We start from the raw sequence: 25,986 nt of genomic DNA on the forward strand, positions 1-25,986 counted from the left end.
CTAGCAAAGAACTGTCGCAGTAACATCCTGTGGTGAAAACTCTCCGCTGTAGTGTACCACAGCAACACAAAGCGGCCTGTCCACGAACTTACTGACTCTACTACGAACATGTATGTATTGTACCCATAAGGCGATTAGGTAAAAAGGGTACAGTATGTATATATGTATATCTAAAATTAATTCTAATTCACAGTTTTCGTGTTTCTCTGTTATCAGGTGCTGGTGGAGTGCAGATCACAGATCTCCGGGTACCTCCTGCAGTGCGTAACGGTTCAGGTGGAGCTCTGTTGGACTGTGAATATTCATTACGTCAGGAGGAACAGAAACCTGACTCTGGTCTTGTCATCAAGTGGTTCTTCAACAATGAGCCAGCACCAGTGTATCAGTGGATTCCAGGGCAGAAGCCACAAGAGATGGGAGTTCTGCGTGGCAAGCTGAACCTCGGCCATCGGGCTTCGGACCAGAAAGCCACCATGCATCGTGCTCTCTACATTGTCAATCCCACTACTGAACTCTCTGGAGAGTACAAGTGCTTTGTCTCCACGTTCAAAGACGAAGATTTCATGACCAAGAAGATGGTCGTCTTCGGTGAGTTCGATATAAATATTCTTATCGATCGTACTTGAAAATTTAGAATCATAATTTTCAGAATACGTTTTCCTAAGTGATGTTAGTTGTACATTCTAATTTTTTAAACTTTGTAATGATATTACTTCCAAGATGAGCTTACTTCATAGGAAGGGGTGGTTTGACATTTCAAAAATGGTGCAATGTACGTTTTAATTGAATTGTGATCTTTTTAAAGGGCGTCAATCAATCCTTTGTCCATTTTAAATTTATGGGTATTTTGGGATCTGAGCAGGTGGAGGCATTCGTTTATGTTAAGAGGAATCCTGAATGAAATTTTGAACTTCTATAATTTACCCGTTACCAAAACCCAATCTGGAATAAAATCTCGCATTAATAAGATATAACTTACCCACACACAATTTGGAATTTATAATTTAACTGGTTGCAAAGTTATTGACAATAATTGTTATTCTATATGTTGAATGGGCAATGCTTCATACAGCATACTTTCATTTTCCGGACTTGCAGACTTGTCAAAAATCCCCATATATTTAAGAACAACTGCAGGGTTTGCAATCGGGTAAAAACTATTGGAGATACACATTTTTTCAACTCTCCATTATTAATTCAATTGCCAAAAATCTAGTTTCGTGTTATTTTAGGAACAAAAATATGAAGGTAAATTTCAACTGATAATAAAATACGGAACTACTTTAAATTCCTGTACGTTTTCAAATTTTATTTGAAAATTTCAGGTGAATATCACAAGAACTCTGACGCAAAAGTATTTAGTGGCTTTGTTCTATATACGCTGTTCCACTACCCCTTGATTCCAGCATTTAGAGCCTTAAGATTGGCGTTAAGGAGAGATTGTTAACGGAGATTTAAAGGGAGGAATTGGGGGGATATTTTAGTTTAAAACTGAAAATTCTAGTTTTGGTTAAAATGGTGATATTTCAGTTCTGACTCCCCTAACAGAGCACGAATGTCCCCACGAAGTAGCTTGTGGTAAGTTATGAAGCATTACGCTTTAATACGGCTGTAATCTGTGATATTTTAGTCAGTATTGAAAAAGTCACTGAATATGTTATTAAAAAGTAGCAATCCAGGAGAATTTTGGTTAAAAATTTGAAGAATTTTGAGACTTTGAACTTCAAAGAATAGTTGAAAATGCACACTAAAAAACCTTTTTTGTCAAAGGCAAGATCAAAGGAAGACAGGAAAATGTTACAACTTATACAATTATTATTTTTAATAAAGATATACGGAGATGGAACAAAGCATTGCCCCACCTCATGGACTAGCATCTAGCTCGATTTTCTGAAACCTAGAAATAGGACATGTTCATTTAATTGACATGACTCCGTACCCAGTTTTTGCACGTCCCATACAAGCAGAAAAAAATTCGAAGATGCCGAATAGTGTTTTGCAGATAAGTCAGTTATGGCCGCTAGCTCTGTATTGTGGAGACAGGTAGGTTTGAATCCCCCGTCAGCAAACCGTTTCGGTTATTTCTGACTTGAACTCCAGGCAAATGCTAGGATGGTACTTTCGCAAGGCCACAGCCAATTTCTTGCCATTCCTAGCCAGCACAATTGAAACTGCATCCATAGACAACAACCTCGCAAAGCGTTACGTGTAGTTCTCTCACATGAAATGTATTAGAAGGCAACTACAGAACTGGAGAGACAACATGTCCTCGGATACACTGGGCACTAGAAGTCGTAATCTTAGAAAAACTGATCGATTTCATGAACCTTGAGTCATACGTACCCAGCCGCTGTAAGACCTCGGGCAGCTTTGTCATGGTTTGCTTTTACCTCTTCTCCTCCCAAAACCTCTTCATCCGCTCTCTCATCTCCCGTTCTTTACCTGATTTTTTCTGTATCCTGTTCTCTTCTCTTGTCTCTCCCACTGGTGCTTCTATTTTCCCGTACCCTTCTCTGTGTTTGAGCTCAGATATATTGGTTGGTGTATGTTCATTTCTCCAGCTATCTGTCCGTTCCACCTTAATCCTCATCACAGTCCAGACAGCTCACTCGGTTCCCGTCTTTCCTTTCGTCTTACCCGTTGTTTGCCATTTTCTCCACGTCCATCCTGATAACATGTCCAACAAATGTTGCTTTTTTAAAATTTTCTTTCTTCCGTGATCGTACTCGTGTTTCTGCACTCTTCGACACCTGATCTTCATTACCATCTTTCATCTGTACTTCTCAGCAGATGAGACACAAGAAAACTTTAGAGTGCTTTTTCTAGTACTGTATGTACGACTAGCAGAAGTACCCGTTCTTCGTAGGGGTTATCATAAAACTGGATTTAGTTACTCATACTATCTGTGTGAGTGAGTTCATTAGATATTTATATCTCTGGTGTACTTCCTTAAATTATTTGTCAGGTTTGAAATTATAGTGTAAGAATTCTGCCACTGGATAGTACCACAAATATAAATATTATTGAATGTACTTGGTTGATCCGACATTTCGTAACTATTACAAATGTGTACCAATTTTGGGTGGCACATTCGCTCCTATAGAATCCTTGAGCTGACGTTCCAGTGATTACGGCTGGTCGTTTCTTTATCGGGTTCCTAGAGCAGGGCTAGTGTGGTATCAATATCTCAATGATGGTTGTGTTTTAGGGCCTTAAAACATGATATTGTGGCCAGTATGGCTTACCTAGTTTTGCTCTTTTCGTCAAGAGGCTTACAATGAGCTTGCCTCCTCTTTGTACGACTAATTAGATATTTCGCCTATCATTTATATATCTTCCCCTATCGGCCCTCCTCTGAATGGTTTGAAAATTTAAAAGTAGCCTAAGTTACTCCCTGTACCATGAGATATCTGCCAGTGAAAATCCCGTCAAAATCGGTCTAACCGTTTCGGAGATTTTTCAAAACAAACGGACAGACAGATGAACAGACAGAAATGGTAAAAAGAAAAGGTTTTGAATTATAAGACACTTCAATTTTTATTTATTTTTATAGATAAGATGTTTGTAACACACTGATTTAGTTAATTAGTTCGAAAGCAGTAGAGAAATAAAATAACGAATGTTTATGGGTATATTTTTTCTAAATTGTCATGTAAAAAACATTTTAGTTCATGTGTCATTTGCATGTTGTTAAAATGACATAAATCTGTACACATTAAGGAACACTAGAAAGTGTTAATACATCAGATCATGAAATTGAAATAAATATATTGATAAAATATCATTCACTGGTAACCAATTGTGCAATAAAACAGTTTCCCTTGTATTCCCAAATGGTTGCATTTTGTGACTCGTACCATTTTAACAAATGACACTTCAATTTAAAAATGAAAAATAATGTTTATCCGTGTCCATTTACATCAACTGTGATACACAGAACGTAAGCTGATATGAAGATTGAAGAGTGATCATAATAAAGTACAAACCGTTCCTTTCGTAGCAAGATCATAAAATTGAACGTCACTTGAAGGCTATGTTCAGGAATATTACTAGAATTAAATGAAGATCTGTAACGATTAGGTTAAATTCAGAAAGTAGAGTTATGTCTTAAAAAATCCACAATGAATTTCCCTATTTGTGTGCAAAGCTGAATAGTTCTGCGGACATACTAGCAGACATTCCCATGTTAAATTAAGACTTCAAGTGTAATCATTTGTCCATTTTACAGTACAATAAAACCACTGAGACCTATCCTTCATACAAAACGTGGTTAAAGAAAGCAAACCTAGTGTGTCACAATGCCCTTCCTTTCCATTATTTCCTTATGACTGGTCGCGCCTCTCGACCACATATGGATATGCAGTCCATCATAACAGTTTTCGTTGTGTTCATTTCCTTATGTTATGCGTTTTTTAAATGAACCTTACCGTAGCCTTCCAGAGCTGTTTGAGATTCTGAACGTGATCGGCATCAGACACCGATAAAAAAAAAGAATCATCTACAGTCTATACAAAAGTCACTCTGCATTGATAAGAATCGAGGGCTTTGAAAAAGAGGGAGCAATCCAGAAAGAAGTGAGGCAAGGCTACAGTTTGTGCCCCTTCTTCTTTTCAATGTTTACATAAAACAGGCAGTAAAGGAAATAAAAGGGGAATTTGGAGACGTTATCAAAGTTCAAGGAGAGGACATCAAAATCCTTGAGATTTGCCGATGTTATTGCTATTTTATCTGACTCTGCAAAAGGTCTGGAGAAAATGCTGAATGATAAGGGCGGAGACTTGGTGGTAGAGCACAAGATGAAAATAAATAAGTCCAAAACAAAAGTAATGGAGTGTGGTCGAACAAAGTCAGGTGATGGAGGAAATATTAGATTAAGAAATGAAGTGTTAAAGGAAATAGTTGAATATTGTTATTTGGATATTAAAATAACTAATGATAGTAGAAATAAGGAGGACATTAAATGCAGACTAGCACCACTAAGGATGGCCTATCTTAAGAAACGAAACTTGTTCACCTCGAACATTGATGTAGGAATTCGAAAGATGTTTTTGAAGACTTTAGTCTGGAGCGTAACATTGTATGGAAGTGAAACATGGACGATAACTACCTCAGGAAGAAAGAGAATAGAAGCTTTTAAAGTGCGGTGTTACAGAAGGATACTGAAGGTAAGATGGATAGATCGAATCGCGAATGAAGAGATACTGAATCGAATTGGTGAGAGGAGATAGGTTTGGCTAAATTTGACGAGAAGAAGAGATAGAATGACAGCCCACATCTTAAGACACCCAGGTCTTCTACAGTTGGTTTCTAAAGGAAGTGTAGGTGGTAAGAACGGTAGAGGTAGACCACAGTACGAATATGACAAGCGGATTCGAGCAGATATAGGATGTAGTAGTTGTGTACAAGTAGAAAGTTTAGCACAGAATAGGGTGGCATGGAGAGCTGTATCAAACCAGTAAGAACGCATGTTTGTGTGACGTATTTACTCACTTCTACAATATAATGCATTTAAGGTTCGTTTTCCTTTATACTTTCGCATAGAAAAACGTACACAACGAACGTTGTTCTGACAGACTGCATATCCACATGTGGCTGGGAGGCGTGGCCATTCTTAAGGAGAATAAAGGACAGGAAGAATATTTTGATATATAAGGTTTGGTTTTTCCAATAACAAATGTATCCTTTGCAATTTTTTGGTGTATATATCTCATTCATGTCAACTCAAGTCCGTAACGGTGGTTGTTACCTTCCATGCATCCTCTTGTGCTCCTCCATAACGGTGAAAGACTGAATACATTCTAATCATATTTTGTATTAGATTTACTCTTTCAGGATCGGGTTTTAAAGACGCATGTGACTTGAACATTACTGGGAGGAATACCTTACTTTGTTACACACTTTTAATTTTCTCTAAGGTCTATAAAAACTCTGTCAAACTTCCAATCATTTTAAACAGTTTTTGTCCAGTGAACATTTATGGACAGTCATCGAAGCAAAGGGGTTAATATCTTCTGCGAGGTTTATGTTCTGCAGTAGTGCCTGACTTCAATATAGATCTAAAATGATCCTGTTAGTTGGCATGTAACGCTGCTTTTAGCCCAAGGATTTCACACGAAGCCAAGATCTTCAACGGATTTGTGTGAAAATACGTTTAATTCCGTTTAAGATGGAAACACAGGGAGTGGTAAATAAGAATGTGATTGCTCGTATTTTTCGTAGCGTTCAAAATTTACTGTTATAATTTCTTTAAAATCATGGTATTATTTAAATATGGATTTTTGGAATACTTCCTTAACAGTAATTGTGCTTGAAAATGCGAACTAAGATCAAGGGACGAAAACAAATGCACAAACAGGCCAACAGATGGTGTTGGACAGCAACACGTCAGTGAAGTCGCACGAGACCCGTGTACGGTATAAAGGAGATGCCGTGGGAGAGGGCGTCAGATGGGACTGCAATCGCGGAATAATAACATTACCAGAAAAGGCACTGTAAGAGAAGATTTATTTACTTTATTTAGTGCCGATAAAACCCCATGTCATGTCAATTATGTGTATCAATTATCACCTCTCTACCTCCAATAATCCGTGAAGTACTTTCTCGTCAAACGTTAACATTTAGGCCACTCCGTATATAGGTTCAGTTGTTTCTGAAATGTGTGTACCTAGCGAGGAACTTATACGATACCATGTGCTCATATTTCTTTTCAGTGAATGTACATCAAATTATACATCCTGTGCTATATCACTTTTCAGGCTGAGTGGCTCAGCCAGTACATTTTTGGCCTTCGGGTGTTTTTTTATCCCAGCACCTTCTAGTGGTGGCTGAATATACTGAAATACATGGGTCTTGTGTCTGGAAGCATAATTATAGTTTCACTTCAAAGGAACTCTTATAGGGCAATATTTCGCCACGTCAGTGTTTCTCTAAACCAGGGCCTCTCAGGATGCATGCGCTTGGTGCATGCACTGTGCACGGTGCAAAAGACGACTGCTCTTGGTTAACCAGAGTGCAGCCCCCCATTCCCCGATTTGGAGCAATAGCGCTGTCTCTCTCTTTCCCCACGCCTGTCTCTGAAAAATTGGCTTAAGTTCCTGTATGACAGCGTATTGTAAACCATTCTTGTGAAAAATTATTTTCGCTGCTGCTTGTGTTTTGTTGTGATTGCATCATACATCAGTTCCTTTGGTACAGAGTCCGTGGTTCGGTGCAGAATCAGTTGACGCAACGCTGAGAAAACTGCCACGCCCACACTGCTCCCTCTGAAATAGTTTATTTAAAGCATTTCTAGGTTACAAAAACGTATGTATTATTCACCAAATTAAACAGGACATTCCAAAGATCAATAATCAGTAAAAGAAAATCATAAATTTTATAATTTTCTACCATATCGGAGCCCCTTAAGGGATACGATGAGCCGTAGTAATCATCGGCTCTAAGTCTTTGATGTTCCCAGATGGATGTCTGAAATCATATTTATTGTTTTTGTGGTCAGAAGCGAAAGGACATCAATATACAGCCAATGGGAAGTGAATTTTAATATCAACTATCATTTATATCTGCATTGGTCGAAATTCGAACAGTGAGCACTTTCGCGAGAAGTCAGTAATGACTCTACTCAGTCATCGTTCAGAATGGTAATGTAAAGTCTAAAATTTCATCAGCTGCCACCATCCCCTTAAGTTCTAATTATACTAGTAAGTAGATTAAAACAAATTTTTTATGAATAATATAGAATGACGTACATATCTATGCATTTTTACATTGAAATTTGCAAGATACCTAGGACAATACATCGCCTGCGTTATAGAAAAATATCTGCCGAGCCATTTCTCTACCGGGTGCGTAGTAATAAATAGCATAATTCCTTTCAGACGTACTTACATGAAGATCTTTCAGGGTAGGATGAAGATGCGTGTCTGAGAGAGTACATAAGAGAGTAAGCATGGATTATTTTGTTTACCAGTTAACCGCCAAAATTTGTTTAGTTTATCAGTTTTCTGCCTGTAAAGTATTAAGTAATAGTACATGCAAATGATACACCAGATAGTTCTAGGTTTAATAAAATATTTTCACAGGATATCAAACTTCCGTGCTATAGCGATGTCGTCCATTAGAACTCTTCCATTTTTCGTCTGCTTTCTTGGCTTACAGCTTCAAGTTCTTATTGCTGTAGCTTCTTCATTCACAATTTAAGGATGTTCTGCTCTCAGGTCCAAACCGTGATCTGTTGTTTCATAATTGTTTCAACTTATATGATGCATACAGGTTAATATTTAAATGCACGGTGTCTGTATAGTTGCCCTTAAGCTGACTTTATCATCATCGTAGGCTGAGCATTACATTTAATTTTAATATGGTAACAAGGAGTAGTTAACAGTTGGACTTGTAACTGTCTGGACTGTTTCAATTAATTCCGAACAAGCCCAGTAATCCTCCTACTTCCGTATGGATGAAAAATTAATATGGTCAGTGTGCAAGTTTAATACAGAGTAGCAAGTAAAGCTGTGTCTGGACTGAATGTCATACACATGCAATTCTCACCAGACATCCACAGCTTCCCTTCCCCTCCAAAGTTAAATACGTGCGTCTGACCAGCCTCTCTACTTGTTGGTTTGGCTTGCTAGGATACTTCCCTCGTTGCCTGTGTGCTTGCTTGGTTGCCTGCCTGCCAGGCTGCCTGGTCGGTTCATCTGTATGTATATCACATGCAAATCTCTCGTACACGATACCACTTGGATTACATCTCTTGTGTCGTGACACTGCAGTGTTCTCTACTGTCCTAATCATTAACTTACTCTCACCGCCAACCAATGCAAATGAAGCTAAATACATACAATAAATAAAACGAAACTAAATAATTAATATTCATTGCCCTGGTGGGAGCCTGGCCAGTAGCCAAAAATAGAAAATTAAGGAAGCCATGTCCTACAAAAATAATAGGACATTTGGCAACAATATCTTTTACTGTCTTCCTTCTCTATTTATCTCCTGGCATACTTTAGTCCAGAACATATCAGCCCTTCTTGAAGATACAAACAATGTAAATTTTGATTACTCATATTTATAATATTTTTTACTTCAGTATCTGTTCCTGTTAACATTTATCGGGGACGCGAGAAGATGATACACGATTCATCGAAGAATACCGCTATAATTTAAATAAAAGGAAACACCCATGTGGATCAGGAAAATAAAACTATCCGTAGGTCCCATAACTCAGAATATAAGAATGTGCTGAAATGGGGCAATTTCCTTTGTGATTGTTTCGAAGAATATATTGATTAATTGACACTTAAGCGTGTCGATGATCCGGTCAGTTTTTAAGGCGGAAGGGCTATTTACGTTAATGGTTTCAATGTTTTCGAGAGTAGCTTAACGGCCGAACTATGTTACAAGGAAAGGACGTTCTCGCAAATTATTTGCTGATGATTTATTTTACCTGGCAAGATTAAGTCCTTCAGGCCTTCTCTTCTATCTAAGCAGGCACTGAAATATACGCAAATTATGATTGTTCAAATTAAATTAAGTTGAAAGAAATTAAAAATAATATAAGGAAAATTCTTAAAACTAATATCCTACATGTAAAAAAGAGGGTAGTGCATAAAATTTGGTAACATTTGAAATATAAAACTATGAAGAATTTTGAACTTATCTTCTACCAGGTTATCCACGACAGTAGAAAGGTTGTGAGTAGCAGCATCAAGTTTACAAATGATCCTCCTCAAATGTGCTTCTTTGAAAGTTAGAATAGCGCTTAACCCTCTGACACTTTCAAGAGAATGTTCCATTCACGGAAGGCAATCACTCTTGAATGAATTATCGTAAATGGCAGTTTTATATTGTAGGTAAAGCAAGGAGGGAATTATTAGCAGATCTAGTGTTAAGACTGTGATGGAATGAGAGTTTTTTGAAATACGAGCTATGGTAAAATGTCTGTGAAGAATGAAGGACTTGTGGAGGTGGGATAGGATATGCACAGTGCACAGATAAATCTGACTTGTATGGTGTAAGGAACATAAATGATCAACTGATAAAATTGAAGCCATGTCATTTAATTAAATGGTTCTTCCCTGTTAACTTGTTGCTGCACTACCCGTTCATATTAAACTCAAAGACAAAATTACAATGTTGTGAAGGGATCTCAGAATATTACACCAAAAACGTTATTGCTGGAAAACGCGAAGGAACACGTTATAACTTGGCCAAGGTTGGTGAACTTAAGGCAGCTGATGTGTTTCTCAAAGACGATAGCATAATTGTAATTTCGGATGACAAGGTTAATGATTGTCATCATGAATACAACTGATTAAGAAGTATAATTGAACAACCTGCTAAAAGAAGAAAGGTAAGGAATCCCAATAAAAAATAATACACAAGTCACTCGACTTGTTGAGAGCTCAACACTTCCAGAACGCTTTGCACAATAGCTTACTGGATTCAGTCCCGGAACTTACAACCATGAATAGCCTCCAGAAATAGGCAAGAATGATATGCCTCTTGGACTAATTATGAGCGCCATTGGTTCTGTGACACATGAGTTGGCTCGCTATATCTAATCACTGTTACAGTCAGAAACAGGGAAAGCAGAACATCATGCTGAAGATTCGAAACACTTCTTGCAGTGGTTATGTTATCTACAGGTGGACGAAGGTGACATTCTGTGCAGCTGTGACTTTACGTCAATGTTTACTAATATACTAGTAGAAGAAAATCTTGCTTACATCAGAAAATACCTCCACGAGGACTTGAGCAATCTGGCATCAGTTTGTTTAAAATCTACTTACTTCTAGTACAAAGGGAATTAGACGAAGATATAGGAGGAGCGGTAATTGGCTCACCTCTATTACCAAGGTCTGCAATAATTTTCTTGAAACACCTTGAGTCTGCTGCATTTACTACATCGTCACTGAAACCTTAGCGCTTCCATCGTTATGTATAGTAAGTGACATATTTTCGGCCTAGCCACTTGCAAGAGAAACACCAAATGAATTTTTGAAGCACCTAAATTCCATTAACAGAAGGATCAAGTTCTCAATGGAAATAGAAGTGTTCTTGATATGCTAGTATACAAGAAGAACGATGGTACTCTAGGTCATGCAATGTACAAGAAACCTGCATATTCTGAAAAATACATTCATAAGTCCTGCCAAAAATCAGTTCTCCTTCTAACGTTATTTACCAGGGTGAATAACGTTGCAGATGTTTATGACCCGCTCGAGTGAAATAATTTTAATATATAGGTGAATGGATTACTGAAAATTGTAATGGAAGTAAATCTAATGAATCACGACTCCAGAAAATGGAGACTGCATTTCAGATAACAAAAAAAATTTCTTACAACAGGAAGTCTTTCCTGGAATTGCAAAATCTGAAGCTATACTGTAACAGCCAAACCCTCTACGTATCAGAAACTCTCATTCTCCAACACAAACACTAAAAGGACAATTAGAAGTGAAAGAAGGTAAAATAATGAGATAAATCATGGGAATAAGTATCAAAGATGGAGTCAATTTTCCAAACCCATATACGGAAATATATCAAAGATTCTCCAAAATTACAGTAAGCACGCGAAGAATGAACTTAATGAGACACTTAGAAATAATGAACTCAGAACCGCCAGATCAAATTAGCAAAAACAGAGAGAGAATGGCCTGAAGAAATTAGAATCAACAGATCTACTTTTCCGAGATGAAATCAGAAACATCACACTCGCATGGAGTTTTGAGGATGATGAGAGAAAGACTGACAGACATGTATGCACCCTGCAATGGAAACACTACGTAGGAAGGAATTCTGGGTTTAAAGGGGAAGCAAACAACTGTTGATTCGGCGTGGGTCCAAGTGACCCATTCGCGAATAATAAGAAGCAAAGTGGCTTTAATCTAGGTAGTATTTTATTTATTTTAATAAATGTAAAGACTTTTTTATATTTATCATTTACAGACAATACTCAACCAAGTCACGTTTAGATTAATTGAATACATGACCTTTTTCCTAAAATATTTGTATATGAGAGATACTGCTTGAACTCGTAGACATCAGGCTGGTACCAAAGCTATTATGGTATTGTGTAAATTGGGACACAATCCAGGATCAGGCCCACGGTCTTCAGATTAGTGGAGAATTAGTACCACAACAAGTAGTGTTTAAATGCTGGTGGCAGCTTAGCTGTACCTCATAATGAAGTGATTCACGAGGTCGCTTCAATTTATCGCCATGTAACTGTGGGATTACACGTTCTAGGTCGTTTGCTAATATGAGGATTGTTCACTTGTAATGTAAAAGCAATTTATTATTGGTTGATTATAAAGAAAACCAGCTTAAGTAAAGAGTTCGGTTTTCTCGTATTATTGGATGCCGAGGACGAAACTGAGTTTCCTTCTAAGGTGGTGAAATTTACGTAATAATGCAACATTTTCTTGACTGGTGGGGAATAGAAAGTTTGAAGACCTCAAATGTCATCGTGTACAGAGCTGACTCTTATTCGTCATACTTTGTGTATAGTTAATCTCGCACTATAGTCTTCAGTAATAAAATAACTTCTTGTCTTTCAATGTAATATACACGTTCATGGGCAATGTAACTACGATTTGTTTCCCACAAACGCCGACAGCATCAAGTAAGGAACCTAATAACAGCGACATTGAAAGACTAATCAAAGGGAAGTTGAGGAGGAATTATCCTGTATTGCAACAAACAGCTCTACTAAACGAATAGACATATTGACTTATTTAAAGGTCACCAAAAATTAGATTTTAAACGGTAAGAAATCATCCGAAAGAACTAAAAGTTAAAAGGAACAACATATACGAGCCAACAATTGGATATATATCGTCCGAAACATCTAGAAGAATTGGGACTTCCAATTAGTTCTCGCAGTATTATTCCGAAATTCTTTGAATCTTTTCGGAAGTAATTCGTATTACCTCAATCTTATGGGACAAAATTGTCAAAATGGTGCTGAAAAAGTCGTGCCCATTTTTTGTCCACCACCTGCATAAATGAAAATTTGTACATTATTTAAAAAAGAAATCGAGCGTATACTGAGTCCAGCGGAACACACTTTTCAAATAAATAAATAAATAAATAAATAAATAAATAAATAAATAAATAAATAAATAAATAAATAAATAAATAAATAAATGTTCAATACACATTTTGACTATAAAAGTTCGTAGTTCGATAATGTTAAGAAATTTATGAGCAGAGTTTGGACAATTTGCAGCGAAGTTTACTATTTAAACCTTTATAACTTTTGGCCGGCAATGGAGAAATTATATCCTATTGAAAGAATATTAGAGAGACGTGATTTTAGTTGACTGCAGCATTTAACCAGTTAGTGTGTAAGTTGTTTTGTCTTATTCAGGCATGCTTTGCAAACGTGAGCTGCCTATTAAATTAAACGCCATTACTAGATTCCGAATGTTTAGGCATTAATAGGTAAGAATGCAAACTTACTGAAGCGCATGACAAGTATATTCTAGCCCGGACAATAGTTCTGCTATGAGATTTGCATAAACTTTAGGGACACAGGCTCTTAGAACACCTAATGGTTATGTTACTCTCCTTACGTTAAGGAAGACCGGGCTGAACGACACCTCCCGCTCGACTATTCAGTTTGCATTCAAATCTATCACTTCTAAAACATTACTGTTCCTTTTACGAAATAGTGAAATATACTGCGTTATTTCGAGAACTAAATTAGGTGATTAAGTCTCTATGTAACAAGTTATTGTGTGACAGATTTCTTACATGCAGTTAGTTAAAATAAGGTACCTAAGAGAGGCGAAATTTTTTCCTGCAAGCACCTTGTTACGGGAAGGCTGGACTGTACGTGCTACTCAAATGGTGCGACAGGAGTTAGAGCAAGAACACTGAAGAAATAATAGCGCTCACGTATCCATTTCCGGTTAGGAAGAACTGATGGCACATCCTATTCTGTTGTCAAAAAAATGGCGTCAAGTTGGCGTCATAGTATATCCAGCTAGGCCACATCATCATCACAATCATCAATCGCCACTGATCTGCATTTATGGCAGTCGCCCATGTGGCAGATTCCCTATATCTGTTGTTACTTCGCCATTTCTTAAATAATTGCAAAGTATTTGGATATTTATTGAATATCTCCCGTGGTAAATTATTCCAATAACTAACTCCCTTTTCTATAAACTAATATTTAACACAATTTGCCCTCCTAAATTTCTACTTTATCTTCATACTGTGAACTTTACTGCTTTTAGAAACACCACTCAAATGTATTAGTCTACTAACGTCATTGCATGTCATCTCTCCACTGACAGCACGGAATATCCCACTTGGTCGAGCAGCTTGTCTCCTTTCTCCGAAGTCTTCCCAGCCCAAGCTTTGCAACATTTTTGTAACGCTACTCTTTTTTTTTTTGGGAAATCACCCAGAACAAATTGTACTGTCTGCAAGGATTTATGTAGCTGAATCTGTTGTACACAAGTCCTGGAAACGATTCAGATAATCAGGATTGTACTCTAGGTGTCTCGGCCAGGGTGGAAAGCGAAAAAGTACTGGTACGAATAGAGCACCGACATGATCTGTGGGTAGCAACTGGTGCTGGTGTTCGTGACCAAACTGTTCGCAACAGAACTTCGAGGGACAGGGTTAAGGTCAGGAAAGCCTTATATAGACCTGCAATTAGTACCTCATTACAGAAGAGATTGACTTAGACTTGTGGATACACATGGGAAGTGGCAGCTGGGACACTGGCACAATATGATGGTCAATGATTAATCACGTTTTCATCCTACATGGTGTGATGGACGTCTGTGGGTGTATTCTTGCCGCGCAGAGTGGTATACAGATGCATAAATCCAGCAAGTGAAGTTCTGTTCTAGATCTCTCCTGGTTTGGGATGGCATCACTCTCGACGGCCGAACGGAACTTGCGGTGATCGGACACAGACATACAGCTGCCAGGAACATAGAGTAAATTTTACACGATCATGTCATGTCCATTTCAGTGGTTAAGATTTCCAGCAAGACAATACAATACAGTAGCCTCCGCCATGGCTACCCTCGAGGAACTCCATGGTTTGGCCCGCTATGTGTCTAGATCTCATGATATAAATATGCATACAAGAGGACAAGCAGATATAAAAAGAACTTTCCAATAAACACTTTGCTTTTAAATATCAACCTGCAGTGGCATATAAACTTAATTTATCTTGGTTAAATTGGACATTGTATTAAAATTCTTCATCTGTTAAGTCCAAGTTGAAGCCCCATTAGAATATTCTTTACATTCTATTGTGTATATACTCACGTGGATCAACTTATGACTAAGTGTTTGTTTGGTTCTATTAACATGTCAAACATAGCTACAACGCCTCTTTAAAAATGAATCAGACTGTTCAACAGATTAAAATACGACAAATCAAAAGCTGAAAATTATATTTTACTGCAAACATATAGTAAAAAACCAAAAAATTCTTTTAACATGTCATTCTTTTGAATTATAATTACTAAGGTGTACACCTTATCAAAATCGACCACTATTGTGTTAATAACTATCAGCTTATACATGTAAATATTACTTTAGTTTTAACATATGTATTTTCTAATTTTACTCTTATGTTACTATAAGAGTCATGATCAATGTATTTTATTGTCTTTGTATAATTTATCCTAGGCTGATGATGACATATAGTTTTGTCGAAACCGGTACCAAAAAGTTCATAAACGTGATGATTTAACAGAAATGTATAAATTTTCACGTAAGATATAGTATTGAAAAGGTGGATCCTATTATTTGCTTTGTTTATTGTGAATCACGTAAGATCCCCAATTCTTGGAAATCTTTATCCACCTCGTTGAACCAGACAATTTAGTTTCCTTATTCAGAAAGTAGGCAAAGATTCGAGTAGACAATCTTTCCGGTTTCATTCGTGTAAAGCGACGATAGAAAGAAGTCCTTTTCCTAATAGTGTCCGCTATTTTCTCTGGATGTAGACAGAGTTCATGATTTTTTCTTCTATATTCTCCATTTTTCCTGACTGGGCCCAAAATCTTCCTCAGAATCTTCCATGCTTTGCCTTTCATTTGTTCCGCCAGACCTCTCTTATTCATTGAGAGAATAGAGCTTCCGGCCGAATTACATCACAGTAATAATAAACATAAAATATTATTATTATTATTATTATTATTATTATTATTATTATTATTATTATTATTATTATTATTATTATTGGGAGCCTCCGTGGCTCAGACGGCAGCGCGTCGGCCTCTCACCGCTGGATACCGTGGTTCAAATCCCGGTCACTCTATGTGAGATTCGTGCTGGACAAAGCGGAGGCAGGACAGGTTTTTCTCCGGGTACTCCGGTTTTCCCTGTCATCATTCATTCCAGCAACACACTCCATTCTCATTTCATTGCATCTATCAGTCATTAATAAATCACTTTGGGAGTGGCGACCCCATCGTACAAACAGCCTATAAATGCTTCATTCATTATATCCCTGACCCGGTCAATGACTGGAAAACAGGTTGTGGGTTTTCATTTTTCATTATTATTATTATTATTATTATTATTATTATTATTATTATTATTATTATTATTATTAATATTATTATTGAACGGAGCGAGATGGCCGTGCGGTTATGTGCCTGCAGCTTCGAGAATGCATTCGGGAGATAGTACTTTCGAACCCCACTGTTGGCATCCCTGAAGATGGTTTTCCGTGCTTTCCAAAGTTTCTCAGTAGGCAAATGCTAGGGATATACCTTAAGGCCACGGCCACTTCTTTCCAGCTCCTATCCCTTTCCTATGCCATCGTTGTCATAAGACCTATCTGTGTCGGTGTGACGTAAAGGCAATTATAAGAATAAAATAAAAATATTAATTTCGCTGGCGAATTTTCGTGGTTAAGTTATGTCCAGTCTAAACGTTAATTTAAAATAAGACCAAAGCTTTTTTATTACTGCTGGTGTTGTGTGAAAGAAGAACGGAATAACGATATATATAATACACGAGTTCATTCTGAAGAACTTGAATCTCCATACGTGATGCTTGCACGGTTTCTGCTGTTAGAGGGAGTCAATCTTGAGTCTTAGCTCGTACTACAGGCTGTGTGGAATGGGGTGAACGTACCTCTCCTTCCCTTGTAACCTCTTCCTTGGATCTTGCTAATTTACTTCCGCGTGAAGGAAATAGAAACCACAAGCGCCTACCTCTGGCACTGAGCCAAAACCTCCTTGAGGATTCAAATTATTCCAGCCAAGGAAACAGATCCACTCGTCATCTTGTTCTCTTGAGTTCAGCTCCATCTGTAGAGGTTCCTACATTTGAATTCAACATTTATATCTCGTCACGTTCCTATTATAAGGAGTGGGAGTTAGAAGTGTCTGGGTCGATTACAGGCTACAGTGACTGTCTGGAGGTAGCGTTTAAATATAATCGTACCTTAGATAGTATCTGTAGAGTGGTTTGGAATTGAATACAGGCTTTTTGTACGCCTGATGCGGTGAAGGAACCTCATGGGGATCAAGTGTTAAAAAGAGGAAAGATGCCATTGATGCTTTCACGGCCCGTACTTATAGACATGGTATTGTATAGGTTTTTGGGCTTATGCCGTGTCAAGGAAATAAGGTGAAATTATTTTAGGCTTCGCAGAGAACTGTGCTCTGGGTCCTCATAAGAAACCTCGAATGTCCACGAGAAAGGCTTCTTAAACATGATTCTTTGGATTTAGACGTTATAATAGAAGTTGAAATGGTACGTTCATTCGCCACCAGATGGCTCCCAGGACGGGGCACAACGCTAGCGTTCAAAGCAGAAGCTGACCGATCCATCCGAAACAGTCTAAGCGGTTCACATAACGTGTGTACTTAACATATGACATGGACACAAGCCTGGAATGAAACATCTGGCGACGAGGAACGCACGGATTTGGAAAACACCGCGGCGAAATAACAATAGTGAAGGGACAGAGAAGGGAACTACCTACGTAAATTCTTAATGGCTGGCAACCAGGTATTTCTTAATTGATAGCCGGTGTCCCTGTTGAAAGTTTTAGGATTTCTACGTATTTCCACAGCTTCCCGTATAATCCTGGACCTGTAGTGTCTACTGTGGGTAAGAGTTCGAGCATCTTGGAACATGACATCATGACCCGACGATAGAGCGTGCTCAGCTATTGCCGATTTGTCTTGTTGGTTGAGATGAATATTACGTTCATGTTCTTTGATACGGGTACCAATGGACCGGCATGTTTGGCTGATGTATACCTTACCGTAAGTACAGGGAATTTCATATACCCCAGGATGTAAAAGCGGGGACAATTAGTATAGTTAAGACTGTGAGCAATTTTAGTAGTGGTGCCAAACACGGTTTTTATATTGTGTTTGCGGAGGACCTTGGCATTTCGATCTGTGGTGTTGTGAATGTAAGGCAAGTAGGCAATTCCCTTCACTTTTTCTTTCTGTGAGTTTTGCTTGGTCGTTTCTCTGGAATGAATCTGCAAATCGCTGTAACCATTACTCTTGAACGCGACTTTGAGCGTGTCCATCTCCATCTGGATATGTGATAGCTCACAAATTCGTCTCGCCCTCCTGGCCAGTGTCGTGAGAATGCCTTGTTTTTGTGCTGGATGGTGATAAGAATCTGCATGAATATAGCGATTTGTGTGGGTATGCTTATGATAGACGGTATGTCCTAAGGTGCCGTCCGGTTTCTTTCTTACTGGAGCATTCAAGAAAGGATGGCATCCGTCCGAATCCTTCTCCACAGTGAATTTTATTGAAGGATGTTGCTGATTTAGGTGATTTAGAAGTAGATAAAGTTTCTCAGGACCTTCTGTCCAGACCACAAATGCATCAACATCATACCTCCACCATACCATAGGTTTGACGGATGCCGAAGCAATATCCTCTCCCTCAAAATGCTCCATAAAGAAATTAGCCACTACGGGCGAAAATGGACTTCCCATAGTACACCGTCCGTCTGTTCGTAAAAATTCCCACCCCACAAGAAATAGATAGAAGTCATGCAGTGGTAAAATAGCTCAGTAATGTCCTCAGGGAACAGGTGTTCAATGAGAGACATGACCGAGTAAATCGGCACTTTAGTGAACAAGGACTCCACATCGAAACTCACCAAAAGTGCATTAGGTTGAAGAGGAAAGTTATTCTTTGTGGTAGTCACATAAAAGTGTTGCAAATAAAGGTTACAGATCTCTTTGTATTAAGGATGTAAAGGAGAAGGCATAGATCACTAGTAGGATTACAATTACGACGGCGACGTAGTCCGGGCACTCGCAGAAGATCGGGCGTGCCCAAATAATATACGGAAGGAGGCAGGTGGCGCCGTTTTCGATATATAGTGTGCATTTGACTATACTGAGAGTCAACTCAAGACCTTAGCGGTCCCTTTGATGTTAGTCAAGACTTCTGGTCGGTGCAAAGGCTTCCGCAGCGCCAAATAGTTCCCTAGGTTTGTTACTTCTTCCTGAAGTCAGGAGCTTCCTTCAGTTTGGTTAGATATTCTGGTGAACTGACTCGACGAATTAAAAATTATTGCCCTGTATATATATGGAAAATATGTCACAGGTTGTATGTTATTCGGGTTCGTTACCAACTCATATATTTCATACGTAGATGGCTATGAATAGTTATTAATCTCAGTGGTGTATGTACCAAAATATTTATTGAATATAATACAGATATCTTATTGCACTGTGTACTTAGTAAGCTTTGTTCGAGTTCATTCCACTGCTCATAAAATCCCATAATATTTGCGACGTTGAAGATGGATCCAAGAAAACTGTTGGCAATACTGGCTGCAACAGCATGTTCAGTATTCATAATGGATGCCAGCTGTAAGCAGCACGTGTGTGATGCTATGGCGCTTGAGTCCCCTGTGAAATACTTTAAAGCTAACAAAAGTGGAGAAAAATTAAGTAGGAAATCTAAACAAATTGTTTTAAACGTTTACAGTAGCATATGAAATGAGAATCTGCTGTGGATTGTGGAAGACGTGGTCAAACAGACCGCGCAGCTGACCGACGTTTCTGCGTACAGTGTTTACGCCACTCGCGTGGAATTTAAACTTCACGGAAAATCCAAGTCTCCAGCGAAAGGTCGATGAGTCAGCTCAGTTCAAACTATGCACTCGCCGTAAATAAAACAGGAAAGGCCTTAATACGGTATGGGAATATGATCATTGGCCTATTCGATAATAATAATAATAATAATAATAATAATAATAATAATAATAATAATAATAATAATAATAATTTGTACTTTACTTTATGTTCGTAAAGGGGCTGCCTGGCCGGGGCGGTAAAGGCGTGCTCGCTTCTCCCGGATGGACGTGGGTTCGAATCCCCGTCAGGAAGTCGTAAAATTTAACAAATGAGATTTCCACTTCCGGTGGTGCATATGGCCCTGAGGTCACTCAGCCTACACCAAAAATGAGTACCAGGTTAATTCCTGGGGGCAAAGGAGGCCGGGCGTAGAGCTAACCACTCTACCCCATCAAGTGCTGAGGTTACGGATAGTGGAAGCCTTTACCTTCCACCCCTCCCAGGGCCTTCATGGCCTGTACGGAGATGACTTTTGACTTTTTATGTTCATAACCGTACTATACCTGCAGAAATGTTGTCGTGAGGGGATAATGAGTTCATTTTAACCTTCCAAATGACGATACTACAATATTTACAACATTCCTGGAAACATTGTATTTTGCAATCGCACTCATGGGTGATTTTTTCAGCTTTTTGAACTGTGAGAAACTGCCACTGACAGTCGTTGCACGAGAGCAGAATCGTATACTTATGTTGTAAGTCTCAATGTCCCTCTCACACGTTGCATTATGAAATAAAAATAAACCTTGCTTCTCTTGCCTTGGTATTAGTCAGTAATCTGTAGGTTTTACATGGTCAATAAAGGAATAAATAGGTATGGTACTTAATCAAAGTACAGCTATGTGAAAAAGGAAGTGATTTCGTTTGATGCTTCACTATTTCAGAATGAAGTACTTGTCAGATAGACGCCCGGCGTTAATGATAAGCTGGTTGTGGCGGAGATGGAAAACGGAGACGGGAAGGGGGAACAGGGAACGTGCTCACATGCGGAAGGATACTTTTCCTAAGCTATTGAGTTGAATTTCAGTATAGCATCCAGTCGGGAGTGGGGGTGTTGCTGTGTGGCGTTGAATTAAAGTGCGTCGGTTTCACCACTCTAAAGCATGTTTCAAACGGTGATTAACGTTCGCGGATTAAAATGGAGGTTTCCCGTGGCAAAAATTCATCAAACCGGGCGAGTTGGCCGTGCGCGTAGAGGCGCGCGGCTGTGAGCTTGCATCCGGGAGATAGTAGGTTCGAATCCCACTATCGGCAGCCCTGAAAATGGTTTTCCGTGGTTTCCCATTTTCACACCAGGCAAATGCTGGGGCTGTACCTTAACTAAGGCCACGGCCGCTTCCTTCCAACTCCTAGGCCTTTCCTATCCCATCGTCGCCATAAGACCTATCTGTGTCGGTGCGACGTAAAGCCCCTAGCAAAAAAGCAAAAAAAAATTCATCAAAATATTATCGATGATTACGTGAAGCCTGTGGCGAAAATGCATTACCGAATAAAACGGCTGCCAGGTGGGACAATGCGTCTCGTACGAGTCGGAATTAGGTCCTGGAACACCTTCCGAACTCACCAGACATGAATCCTGGTTTCCGAATTTGAAGGAACTCCTCCGAGGCTGCCAATTTCCCTATGTGGCTACTGTATTCCGCGCAGTAGGGCGCTCCCTCGCTCTTGTCAACAGAGAACGCCTTGACAACGGTCCCTAACGTATTCTTGATATTTGGAAAAAGGTAATTGATTTTTGAAGGTGAATACATTGGAGAAATTTAAGGCAATTCTTCTTAGTTAATTAAATATTGCGTTGTATCAATATTGTCACGACTATATTCACAGCCCTCATAGATTCTCGCGATGATTTCTTGGTCCAGGAATTCGAAAACACCAAAGAAAGGCAGCACGACTTCCTAAGGGCGATTTTTTTTTTTTTTTTTTTTTTGCTATTTTGTTTTACGTCGCAGCGACACAGATATGTCTTATGGCAACGATGGGAGAGGAAAGGCCTAGGAAGTGGAAGGAATCGGCCGTGGCCTTAATTAAGGTACATCCCCGGCATTTGCCTGGTGTGAAAATGGAAAACCACGGAAAACCATCTTCAGGGCTGCCGACAGTGGGGCTCGAACCCACTATCTCCCGATTACTGGATACTGGCCGCATTTAAGCGACTGCAGCTATCGAGCTCGGTAAGGGCGATTTTCTACAAAAGAGTAGCATTACTAAAATGATGGATATGTTAGGGTAGGAAAACGTGGGGTAAGGAGGTAAGCTGTTCGACCAACTGGTATGTTCTGGGCTGTCCCGCCGTTGGTCGAGGGGCGAGCACGGCGCTCACTTTCAAATTAATTTTCCTGTAAAAGGCCGAAAACCGCAGGTAGTGACGTGTAACTATGAGTAGCTTATCGTTGGAGTATCTGGAGTGAGGGGGATTAGTCACTACCTAACTGAATCATCTTCAGTGACTTCAGTGCCATTAGCTGCCTCTGTTGATCAGTTGGTAGAGTGTCGGCCTCCGGATCCCAAGATAGCGGGTTCAAACCCGGCAGAGGTAGTCGGATATTTGAAGGGCGGAGAAAAGTCCATTAGACACTCCATGTCGTACGATGTCGGCATGTAAAAGATCTCTGGTGACACATTTGGTGTTTACCCGACAAAATTAATTAAATCTCAGCCATAGACGCCCAAGAGAGTTTCGGTTTACTGGGTCTGCCATCTAGTGGGCCTAGAGTAAAACGGAACGTCGAAATTGACGAGCAGACAGCCAGATGGCGTCAAATTGAAATGTCTGCACACGGTAGCTGAGGCCATACGATTATTATTATTATTATTATTATTATTATTATTATTATTATTATTATTATTATTATTATTATTATTATTATTAGTGCCATTGAACTCCGCACTACTACGTGCCAGTGAGCGGAGCGCCCACCCTAGACTATCTGCGTTGTACATTTTTACTAATTTTGTTTGATTCTCGATTTTCGTATTTTGTGTTTAGTTGTCTTGAAGAAGACCCGGACCATGAAGAGAATATGTTTTACTGGGCGAGTTAGCCGTGCGCGTAGAGGCGCGCGGCTGTGAGCTTGCATCCGGGAGATAGTACGTTCGAATCCCACTATCGGCAGCCCTGAAAATGGTTTTCCGTGGTTTCCCATTTTCACACCAGGCAAATGCTGGGGCTGTACCTTAATTAAGGCCACGGCCGCTTCCTTCCAACTCCTAGGCCTTTCCTATCCCATCGTCGCCATAAGACCTATCTGTGTCGGCGCGACGTAAAGCCCCTAGCAAAAAGAAGAAGAATATGTTTTAGAACGGTAACAGTTATTCTGATGATTCTCCGAGGTAGTTGAAGTTGGAAATACTGACCACATTAGCGAAGTGAACAATACGCTGAAAAAGATCAAGATAAATGAATTGCCTTTTGTTTTGGGCCTTATTACTCTGACGATGACAAGACAACACAATGGATAATCCACGTACCAAATCTGTTACCTGAGCGATTACCCTAAATACAAATCTGTAGTGGTTGATCGATCTATGTGATCGAATCGGAAATAGAATTAAATAATGAAATCATATGCTGTACTATCATTCACTTCACCCTACTGCATCCAACGCATCACGGCAATTTCGATTAAGAGGAACGAGAGGGCAAAGAATCCTAATGCTGCGATGCAATAGCATGATTCAGAAGTAGCTCCGTGTCAGTGGAGGAGTATGTCAGATCAATGTTGCCAACTCTTTTTCTGTGAAAAGTCGTAGGAGACTTCAAAAAATTCTTTAGACTGGTTATACAAATCTGTATATTTTGAGATGTACTGTACTTCGCGAAGAACTTTTAATATGGTGAGATGTGGTGTCTTACGGAGCTGCAACATGGACATAAGGAAAGGAAGATATGAAGTATTTGATAAGTTTTGAAATAAGATTGTGGAGAAGAATGGAATAGGTGAAGTAGACAAATCAAGTGAGAAATGATGAAGTCCTATGTCCTGATGAAAGCGGTAAGGAAGAGTAAAATATCCTGATGGGATCACATAGTACGTAGAAATTGTCAACAGAGGACGATGGACAGATATAGATGGAAGAAGAAGAGGAAGAATATGGTTTTGAATGTTAACAGATATCAAAAAAAGGAGAAGCTATGAACAATTGACACAAGAAGCTCAAAACACAAAATCATGGAGGATATCCAGTTGACACCCGTCTCAAGACAGACTCAAAAAGGAAGAAGAAGAAGAAGAAGAAGAGTAAAGGAAATATAAACGGGTTTAAATAGGGGTGAAAATAAGAGGACATCCAGAAATCTCGGGCATGTAAATCACTTCCACCGGCCCCTTAAATTCCAGTAAGGTGGGACATCGCTGAAAAATTAACGTTCTACGAAAAATATTCCCAATGTTCAGACTGATTCTTTCACTGCCCGTAATTTTATACATGATAGTAAGATTTTTGAGTTTTCACCGTGTCAAGAACGTAAGGTTATACTTTTTACGTTCCGAGAATAATTTTGTTCCGCGTCCTTAGAAGAAAATCTCGACTGTCTACGAGCAAGACTTAAACGAGATATGAATACCTGAAGACTGCTCGTTACTTCAAGATAACTAATTGAAAAATTCCTATTTTGCGATGTATATTGCGCACATTGCGTTAGAACTTAACCTTTTGATACGCATATGCGGTCAGGTATATAAATAATTTCAACGCCAGGAATCTCGGTTCATGAGAGACTGCTTACTGAAGGAATCAGGCAAGCACCCAACATTGCGTCGTTTGTATAAATTTATCTCCCATTTCTCATTTGTGAGATTCGCTTATGAAATTACGTATGGGTTCGTTTCAGTAAGCAGTGGTATGTCACGTGAAATAAATATTTTGACCTTCGAGATAATATGAAGGTTTTAGTTGTATGAATCGAATAAAATCCCCACACAGAAGGGTGCTATTACCAAGGTAATCCCAAAAATGTCTTCATGTTCTTTCTGAAAACGCCAGGAATGTTTTCTGCAATCAACCTATTAAAGTCGCATTTAAAAATAGTCAGAGGTGTTCCACGGGGTGGAAAGTATTTCTATCATCACGAGATCCTCCATAAATATATTACAGTATTGATGCTATTCTGAAGGATAAAATTGACTAAATTTTATATGGTATGTGAAATCAATGTCATTGCCATAGAACGACGAGTTTATTGTTGATGTTCTCGTTATTTGTTGAATTTGTTTGGTTCAAAGTAGACACGGGATTCCACAAGGCTGTTATCTCTCTACCTTGATGTTTATATTATACCTGTATATTATGCAGAAAACTTAGTTTGAATCCGGGATGAATAAAATTGTAATGTGAAAATGTAATAAACGACTTGATTTTAACACCAGACCGTTTTAAAACCTGCATTGCTATATCTTGTGATTTCAAAAGCTTTCTCGCGGGTATGGTGTGAACATTATCATTTAAAATGTAATAGGATGTTCGCTGAGGAGAAAAAACTAAGAATATTGTATGTTAGGTCCTCACAATGTCGTACATTTTGTTCAAGCTTAGATCCAATAATTCCTTCAACTTCTAAAGTTTCCGTTATATACTTTCATCCTCTAAATGTGTACAATTTTATTCGCGACGAGCACAACTCCAGTGTGGATAACGAGAGTTAATGCCTGTGTTAAAGGTTTGCTTAAATAAATGTTAACTTTTGTTCAAATTAGAAGGGTTCCACAAGGCTCTTATATTGCACCCTTGTTATTTATATTATACGTTATTTGTTTGGTTGAATTATACACAGGAACAATGCTATTATTTTTCACCCTTATTGTTTATGTTATACGTGGATATTATGATGACAATTTAGTTTGAATCCAGGACAAGGCTGATGAGTTTTCAGATTG

The 25,986-nt window shown here is 38.8% G+C and overlaps 1 protein-coding gene across 1 annotated transcript in view; it reads left to right on the plus strand.

The window, feature by feature from the left end:
• The window catches only part of LOC136884547 (uncharacterized), an 856,985-nt gene that overhangs the window by 524,585 nt on the left and 306,414 nt on the right, over positions 1-25,986 (plus strand). The window contains exon 2 of the mRNA XM_067156801.2: positions 217-588. Coding sequence (XP_067012902.1) covers positions 217-588 — 372 coding nt within the window. The remainder of the gene's footprint in view (positions 1-216; positions 589-25,986) is intronic.

Source organism: Anabrus simplex, chromosome 12 (genome assembly GCF_040414725.1).
Source record: "Anabrus simplex isolate iqAnaSimp1 chromosome 12, ASM4041472v1, whole genome shotgun sequence".
NCBI classification, from domain to species: Eukaryota; Metazoa; Arthropoda; class Insecta; order Orthoptera; family Tettigoniidae; genus Anabrus; species Anabrus simplex.